Raw genomic sequence first — 9,308 nt, 5'->3', positions numbered from 1 at the left:
GAATTGTGTGATGTAAACGCACAATACTGAGGAAAAAATGTTGAACTTGCGAGATGTAAGTGTGCGATTCTGAGAAAAAAGTTGTGAGATGTAACCTCGCAATTCTGAGAAAAAAGTGAGAATTGCGTGATGTAAACATACAATACTGGGGGGGAGGGGGAGTCGGAATTGCAAGATTTAAACGTGCTATTCCGAGAAAAAAGTCAAAATTAAGAGGTAAGCGCGCAACTCTGAGAAAGAAGTCAGAATTGCAGGATAAACTCGTAATTCTGAGGAAAAAAGTCAGAATTGTGAGATATAAACAAGTTAAAATACAAAGTTGATAAACACTATAAGCATTTATTATAAAAATGATTCAAATAAAAACATTATACAAGTATCTGTATATATAAAAAACATAAATGTCAGTCATCAGTTGTTATCTATCAGTTGTCACTCTATGAGTATATCTGATCCATCAGGTTTTTAGGACTCGTATTGTTTGATATAATGAGAATATGGAAAAAAAACAGCTCAATTTTATTACATTTGGTCAGACGCTGATTTTTATATTGACAAAACTGATGACATTCTGAGGCTTGTAATGTAAATCAGTGAGATCTTTATAACAGTATTGCAGATACTTACATAAAATGATCTAAATATTAGTGGAGAATCAAGCCAAGCTGCTTCAGTCCAGTAAGTGTTCATCTGGAAATATTACTGCAGTTATTTTTACATTTACTTGATCAAAATCAGTACAGATTTGACAGCAAAAAGACACGTGCTGAATGCAGCAGCTGAATGTGGATGTTTGTACAATTACACTAAAAGACCTAAAACGCTCATCGAGTAGGTTGTGTGCAACAGCAAAGTTATAGGGTTAAAATGTTTTGGGTTGATATTATGAACGCTTATGAAAAGAAGTCAGAGTTTGAAAGGTATTGAGAGTTCTGGATGTTCTGTCTGATCAGATATTTTGAGTCTGTGTCAGATGGTTCTGCCCCTGAAGCGAGCTGCGGTCAGTCGCTTCTTTCTCTTTCTGTGCGTGTGGGCGTTTGTGGTCAGAGCGTGGACCGACCGCAGCTCTTTTCTGTATCATCATGGTGTGTTTGTTTGTTGCGATGAGTCAGCGGCGTTCATCAGGCTGCTCTGATCCAGAAATTGTTTAGGAGCGTTGAGTGGGAACCTGAGGGCGGATTCACAGCAGAAAACGGCCCTGAATATCTGTACATGAAGGTCTGCATGCATTGATCTCTCGAGCTGCATATATTGTAGAATTCATTTACAGTTTGAGACGCTTTACCTTTTTAAAATTCATGTTCATGGTCTTGATGTGAATGAATCATCCGTGCATGTTTAAAAAAAATTCAATCAAATCAAAGTGTAACTTGTTCAACTTCTGAAACTACTTTTGTTTTTGGGAAAGTCATCAAGTGAATCGGTCGCTTTTCACCATCCAATCAATATAATAAATCAATATTTTATCATTTTGCATTTGATGTCCTAGGTTAAAAAGCAGAAACAAGCTTATTTTTGTCCTTTAATTTATACATTAACATTAAACCAGAAAAAAATACATCAGTTACTTGAAATAAAATGAACATTAAACTAAACTAAAATATTAAAAAAAAAAAAAAAAAAATCAAACCCATTTTGTTTCAACTTTTGTTTAGTAAAATATAAATAAAACAAAACAATATAAATGAGCAAAAAAACTTTTTTATTTCAGCTGGTTGCCAGTTGCAAGGCAAAAGAATTCCAAGGGGGGAAGTTGGAATTGTGAGATGTAAATGCGCAATTCCGAGAACAAAAAAAGTCGGAATTGTGAGATGTAAAGGCGCAATTCCGAGAACAATAAAAAGTTGGTATTGTGAGATGTAAACACACAATTCCGAGAACAAAAAAAGTCGGAATTTTTTTTTTTTTACAGACATGTAAAAAAACTTTAAAAATTAAAAAAATGTCAAAAACACACAACAAAATAAATACTTTTATCTAAAATTAGAAATTAAAAAATAACTCAAATTGGACATTATAGATAAATAGAAAATATATATGAAAAAATCTACATAAAAATACTAACAAAAAAGAACATACTACTTTATATATTTAATGTTTAATATGCAATTATGTGAAGTGACTATTTATCTAGAAATGTGTTAAGCAATAGAGCTAATAAATTAAAATATATATATATAAAAAATAAAACTAAGCTATATTAAGGTATTTTTAAACAATTCAAAAAAAAAAAAAAAAAAAAAAAAAAAGTCAAAAACACTCCAAATATGAACATACTACTTTATATATTGGATGTTTAATATGCAGTTATGTGAAGTGTTATCTAGAAATGTGTTAAGCAGTTGAGCTAATAAATAAAAATAAATCAACTATTTCAAGGTATTTTTTAAAAACATGAATAACAATGTCAGAAACAGAAACAAAATAACACTATCTAAAATTTAAAAATTAAAAAATAACTAAAATTAGATTAAAAGAAGAAAATAAATATATGAAAAAATCTAAACAAAAATATTAACAAAAATGAACATACTACTTTGTATATTTGATGTTTATATGCAGTTATGTGAAGTGACTATCTAGAAATGTGTTAAGCAGTTGAGCTAATAAATAAAAAATAAATAAATAAAAATAAACTATTTTAAGGTATTTAAAAAAAATGAATAATGTCAAAAACGGAAACAAAATAATACTATCTAAAATTAAAAATAATTAGATACTAATTAGAGTAAAAAAATAAAAAAATCTAAAAAATATTAACAAAAATTAACATACTACTTTGTATAGTTGATGCTTAATATGCAGTTATGTGAAATGAGTTTTCTAGAGTGAAAATAGAAAATATATATATATATAAAAAATGTAAAAAATTAAAAATGAATAAAAATCTCAAAAATGCACAACAAAATAAGTTTATCTAAAATTAGGAATTAAAAAATAACTAAAATTAGACTGAAAATTGAAAATATATATAAAAAAAAATCTAAAGAATATTTTAAAAATTAATAAAAATATCAAAACCGCAAAACAAAATAACACTTTATCTAAAATTAGAAATGCAAAATATTACTAAAATTAAAGTGAAAATAAAAAAAATATATAAAAAGAATCTAAAAACAAATTTGAACAAAAAATTTAAATTAATAAAAATGTCAAAAACGCACAACAAAATAACACTATCTAAAATTGGAAATTTAAAGATGTACTAAAATTAGAGTGAAAATAGAAAATATATTTAAAAAAATCTAAGAAATATTAACCAAAATTACTACTTTATAAATTTGATGTTTAATATGCAGTTATGTGTAGTGACTACTTTATACGGTATGTATTTACATTACCAAGTTTAAATATAGTTATCACATTGAACATCACATTGATAAAAAGTACAGTAACTAGGTTTCAAAAAATAAAAATCAAAAAATCACATTTTAATTCAGTGTGTATTTGTGCCGGAATTCATAATGATAATTTATTTTTGAAGTTTAAATGAACTGGAGTGCAAAAGGTCACTGATAAATACACAAACGTTTTACTTCTCAGATCAGGTAGAAAGATCCTTGATGTAACCGCACATTGAATTTTTATAGTGCATCACAAATACATTTTCTGAAGGCGAATGCTGTGTTGTTCTTATAGTGATTCAGTGCGGATGCGTTCATGGTGAATAACAGATCTGCTGTAATGAAGAGTGTGAAGCGCTGAGATTGCCGTAAGAGCCTCGCGCTACAAGCGCGGCTTTGAATTAGTCTGAACAGGAGAGAAAGAGAGAGAGACGCGTAATTGGTCAACACATCAGAAATCGCCTAAAAGCCTCCGTTTTATTTCATTCCGGCCGTCTCATTTTCCAGAACTGATTGCTTTTGTATTCCATTATCTAAAACAAAAGCGGGACGAGATATGGCTGAATGCAAATGTGACGCCTATTTGTGTCAAAACGGAGCGCTCCGTCCTCGTCAAAGAGTTTAATTTCAGGTTTAAAATGTAAATGTGGCCTACATCTGTTTGAATAGATTTGTGCTCATTTATTAGCGCAGAAAGGACTGGAATAAAGCGCACTGCTTTATTTGCTACACTTCATATTTTGGTTGGAGATGCAAAGTTCATGCTAAGGGGTGAGTTAACTAGTACTTATTTTGTGACTAACTAGTAGCTGATTTTATTTGGTTGCACCATTTATTCTTAATGCAAAATGCTATAAACACTCATTTATTACTTGGTTGCGTATACTGTAACTTTGTAACTCTGAATTAACATAGCAGAGTTATTTTTGTATAATTAAGATACTAAGGTAGTTTTATTATTAATTCTTATTTTTTTTAAATCTATTATTTTAATTTTAAATGTAAATGTCTATAGTTTGCATGAACTATTTCAGTTTTAATTTTTTACTATGTTAAATTAAACCAAATGAAAAAGAGAAATGTTGGCAACTAACTGAAAGTAAATTTAAGGATTTTTAAAAATATTTTATTTGATTTGAAGTAATGATTTTTTTTTAACAGTTTTGTTTTTAGTTCATTATAATAACCCTGGTCAAAAAAAAAAATATTTTTTTATATTTTATATTTTTCAGTTAAAGATTAATTCAGGTTTATTATATTATCAGGGTTATTATTGAAACTATTAAAGAAACATAATCTCGCAATTCTGTTTATACCACGTTTTTGCATTTATACCTCACAATTCTATATTTTTATTTCATTTGAAGTAAACATTTTTTATTTATTAACTAAAATGGAAAAAAAATAAAAATAAAAACTGGTTTCTTGCAATTCTGTTTATATCGCTTTTTTGCAATTATACCTCACAAGTCTACATTTTTATTTTGTTTGAAGTAACCATTTTTAACGGTTTTATTTTTAGTTTTTTATAATTACAATTTTTTTTTTAAAATAAAACTTGTATTTTATATTTTATTTCAGTTAAAGTCTGGTTTATAATATTCAAGGTTATTATAGCTAACTAAAATGAACTAAAACTGAAACTATTAAAAAACATTTTTGTGACTTAAAATAAAATACATGACTAAAAAATACATAATAAAAACTTTTTCCAAGTCAACATTTATCATTTAGTTTAACTAAAAACTTAACTAAAATGGAAATAAAAATTAATAAAAACTGCGGTTTCTCGCAGTTCTGCATTTTTGCAATTAGACCTTACAATTTTACATTTTTATCTCACAATTCTACATTTTTATTTATTTTGAAGTAACCATTTTTTAATGGTTTTATTTTTAGTTATAATAATTATAATAACAATTAAACTATTAAAAACTTTTTTTTTAACTTAAAATACATAAAAAATACATAAAAAAAATGTATTTCATCTAGTTTACAAGTCAACATTTATTTCATTTAGTTTAGCTAAACTGGTAACTAAAACGGAAATAAAAATTAATAAAAACTATATATACACATAAAATAAAACCTATTAAATATGAAAATAAAATTAATATTATTTTAATATAAAAATATTATATTAATAATAAAACTATAATATTTTAGTGATACTGAAATAACACTGTTACAATAATTTATTTACTTTTTTTTTTTTTGGTTACCTACAGTGCCCTCCACTAATATTGGCACCCTTGGTAAATATGAGCAAAGACGGCTATGAAAATAAATCTGCTTTGTTTATCTTTATGATCTTACATTAAAAAAATTCACAAAATGCAAACTTTTCATTGAAGTAAAACAATTAAAAGTGGGGGGGAAACTTACGTTATGAAATAAATGTTTTTCTCATATGCATGTTGGGCACAATTATTGGCACCCTTAGAAATTATAATGAGTAAAATATCTCTGAAGTATATTCCCATTCATATTTGCATTTATTTAGCACACTAGATGATATTGTCCAGCAATAACTTCCTGTTTCACAGGATTATAAATATGAGGAGCACCAAGGCCAAATTTCCTTAATTATCCATCACAAGGAATAAAACCAAATAATATAGTTCTGATGTGCAGAACAAGATTGTTGAGCTTCACAAAATAGAAAGTGGCTGTAAGAAAAGAGCTAAAGCATTGAAAATCCCAATTTCCATCATTAGGACAATAATTAAGAATTCCAATCAACTAAAGATGTTACAAATCTGCCTGGAAAAGGATGTGTGTCTATATCATCCTAATGCATGGTGAGGAGGAGAGTTTAAGTGTCCAAAGATTCTCCAAGGATCACAGTAGGAGAATTGCAGAGATAAGTTGAGTCTTGGGGTCAGAAGACTAAAAAAAAAATTCAAACAGCCCCTACGTCACCAAATGTTGTTCAGGAGGGTTTCAAGACAAATCCTCCTTGCTCATCCAAAAACAAACTCCAGCATATTCAGTTGTCAGACACAACTTGAATTTCAAACGGGACTGGCTTCTGTGGTCAGATGAAACTAAAAAAAAGAGCTTTCTGGCAGCAAACACTCAAGATAGGTTTGGTACAAAAAGTACCCCATGCTCACGGTTAAATATACTGCTGGATCTTTAATGTTGTGGGCTTATTTTTCTGCCAGAGGTCCTGGACATCTTGTTCAGATACATGGCATCATGGATTCTAGCAAATACCAACAGATAAAAAATGTAAACCTGACTGCATCTGTTAGAAGTTCTATAATGAGCTGTGGTTGGATCTTCCATCAGGACAGTGATCCAAATCAAACATCAAAATCAACACAAAAATGTGTCACTGAGCATAAAATGAAGCTTTTGCCACGGCCGTCCCAGTTGCCTGACCTGAACCCTATATGGAGCTGGGAAACTAAAGGATCTGAAGAGTTTCCGTATGAAGGAATGGTCTCTGATCTCTTGTCAGGTGTTCTCCAAACTCTTCAGGCTTTAAGGGAGAAAACTCAGAGCTGTCATCCTGAATAAAGCACGTTGCGATAATTGGGTGCCAATAATTGTGGTCAACATGAACTAAAGAAAAACATTTATTTCATAATAAGATTTTCCCCCTGATTTCCACAGTTTTACTTAAATGATGTGATTTTTTTGAATTAAATATTAAAAAGATAAACAATGCAGATTTATTCTCACAGCCACCTTTGCTCATATTTACCAAGGGTGCCAATATTAGTGGAGGGCACTGTATATTAACCTTGGTACATATGGGACATGCAATGAATATATAATGCAATAAGTATATCTTGAGTTTAAATAATAAATATGCATGGACTACTGCAAAATTATTAAGAGCATTAAAACCAAAAATGTTAAACGGACATTTGTATTTCAGTTTTTAAAACCAGGTATGACAGTGAACTAGTGAACTTGCACTACTCAACATACAGTAAATGAATACACTTCCATCAGTAAATGCATTTTACATGAAGCCACAAGCAGCACAGCTGCTCTTTGCTTTGGTATTTAGCATGTATTTATAAACTAGTTGCTTTCAGATGTTACAGTACACTGGTCATTGCTTTTGTGAGATTGGAGAATGAGTCAGGTCTGTGTACAGAGTATTAATCCATCACTAATTAGGGCCTGCGGTACTATATTATATTCGGCATAAAGAGCCGGTCGTGATTCATCAGACCTGTACGGCGTCCTGTAGTTCCTGCGCATTGTTCAGCAGCTCTTTATTGTCTTCATTGTGCAGTAAAACATCATCAGAGTCTCACGTCTGCAGAGAGAAAAACTCAATTAAAAACTGAGATACTGTGGATCAGAAGTGACATATGAAATAACAATCATTTTTAAAATCGAACAGTTGATTGAAACGTTGGAAGAAAAGAAAAAGTTACTTGACCCTTTTTTTTTGGTCAAATTTCACTGCTTGCAATTGAAAATCTGTATGATTCATCTAATTGAATGTGATGAGGCAAGGACATTACTGAATGTACAGCGCTGTTCAAAAGTTTGAGGTTGGTAATTATTTTTTTTTTAATCAAGTCTCTTATGTACAACGTTGATTCAGTGCCACATTAGAAAAAAATCTATGATTATGAGATTAAAGTCATAGTATTTTGCACATAAAGCTATACTATTTTGAAATAGTCAAAGTCAAAATTACGAGAATTAACCCTTAAAGACCTAGGACATTTTCGGGGCACCTGACACGCTCAATTTTCCTTTTGTCTTCTTTAAGAATGAATGAATTTCCAAAATTGTTAGAAAATCGCAAGCAACAGTTGGAGGTTTTTTTACTGTGTACTCAAACAGAAACTCATGAAGTTCGGATTTTTTTTTTTTAGAAAGTTGTATTTGGATGTTTTACACTTCAAAATAAAATTTTATCTACATATAACATTCCCCAAACAAGATATAGCCATTTATTACAATATTGTTACAGGCGCTTTTCAGTGAAAAGGAGGTCTATTTAGTTTATTGACAATATAGATCTGTTCAGAAATGTTTAGGAAGTAAATGAAACAGTATTATGTAATAACAGTTTTTTTTTTCTGAGAAATATATTTTCAATCAGAGTATGAACAACAAACGCAAACAGTGCAGCAAGTAGTGAAAACAACTGCACATATGGTCTTGTGCAACAAATATACAAACAGTGCAAATGATTTACAAACTACACACAAAATGAGAGAAAAATATACAGAGTGTAACAGAAAAAAAAATAGTGCAAATGGTCTTTATAAACTATATGTGACCCTGGATCACAAAACCAGTCATAAGGGTCATTTCAAAATTGAGAAAAGCTGAATAAATAAGCTTTTTATTGATATATAGTTTGTTAGGATAGGACAATATTTGGCCGAGATACAACTATTTGAATCTGAGGGTGCAAAAAAATCAAAGTATTGAGAAAATCATCTTTAAAGTTCTTCAAATAATGTTCTTAGCAAAGCAAATTACTAATCAAAAGTTAAGTTTTTATACATTTACAATAGGAATTTTACAAAATATCTTAATGGAACATGATCTTTACTTAATTTCCTAATGATTTTTGGCATAAAAGAAAAATCAGTAATTTTGACCCATACAATGTATTTTTGGCTATTGCTACAAATAAACCCCAGCGACTTAAGACTGGTTTTGTGGTCCAGGGTCACATATAAGAATTACCATAATATAACTGCCAAATGGATCGATCCGCATTTTACCGGGACAGCGCATAGCGACGTGAAAACATAAATTCCAGTGCATTATCCCATATGCATTGCTGTTTCATCCTTGTTTTTGTTTTGTCAAAGTGCACTATTATGTGTTTTTCTGTGCTTTTTCAGAGAATGCTGTCATGCAAATATGTTATTTTGTGTTTGTTTTCATGCACGGAAGACATACTTTACTCTTACTTTGAGTTTGTTTACATTTCCAAAGAAACATCTACTTGAATAGATGACAGTTTGAACC

The 9,308-nt window shown here is 29.7% G+C and overlaps 1 protein-coding gene across 4 annotated transcripts in view; it reads right to left on the bottom strand.

Moving 5' to 3' along the window:
* Positions 1–3,505: 3,505 nt before the first annotated feature.
* tpo (thyroid peroxidase) overlaps positions 3,506–9,308 on the bottom strand; it is a 58,056-nt gene continuing 52,253 nt past the window's right edge. For 3 of the 4 annotated variants that reach the window (XM_051132539.1, XM_051132538.1, XM_051132540.1), the window contains exon 15: positions 6,480–7,623. In XM_051132539.1, coding sequence (XP_050988496.1) covers positions 7,610–7,623 — 14 coding nt within the window. In that variant the 3' untranslated portion in view covers positions 6,480–7,609. Of the gene's footprint in view, positions 3,751–6,479; positions 7,624–9,308 lie in introns of those variants that run through there. The other variant, XR_007829511.1, reaches the window with a different exon arrangement.

Source organism: Labeo rohita, chromosome 17 (genome assembly GCF_022985175.1).
Source record: "Labeo rohita strain BAU-BD-2019 chromosome 17, IGBB_LRoh.1.0, whole genome shotgun sequence".
In the NCBI taxonomy this organism is placed as follows: domain Eukaryota; kingdom Metazoa; phylum Chordata; class Actinopteri; order Cypriniformes; family Cyprinidae; genus Labeo; species Labeo rohita.
The sequence above is the reverse complement of the archived record's forward strand: the minus strand, read 5'-3'. Positions and strand labels throughout refer to the sequence as shown.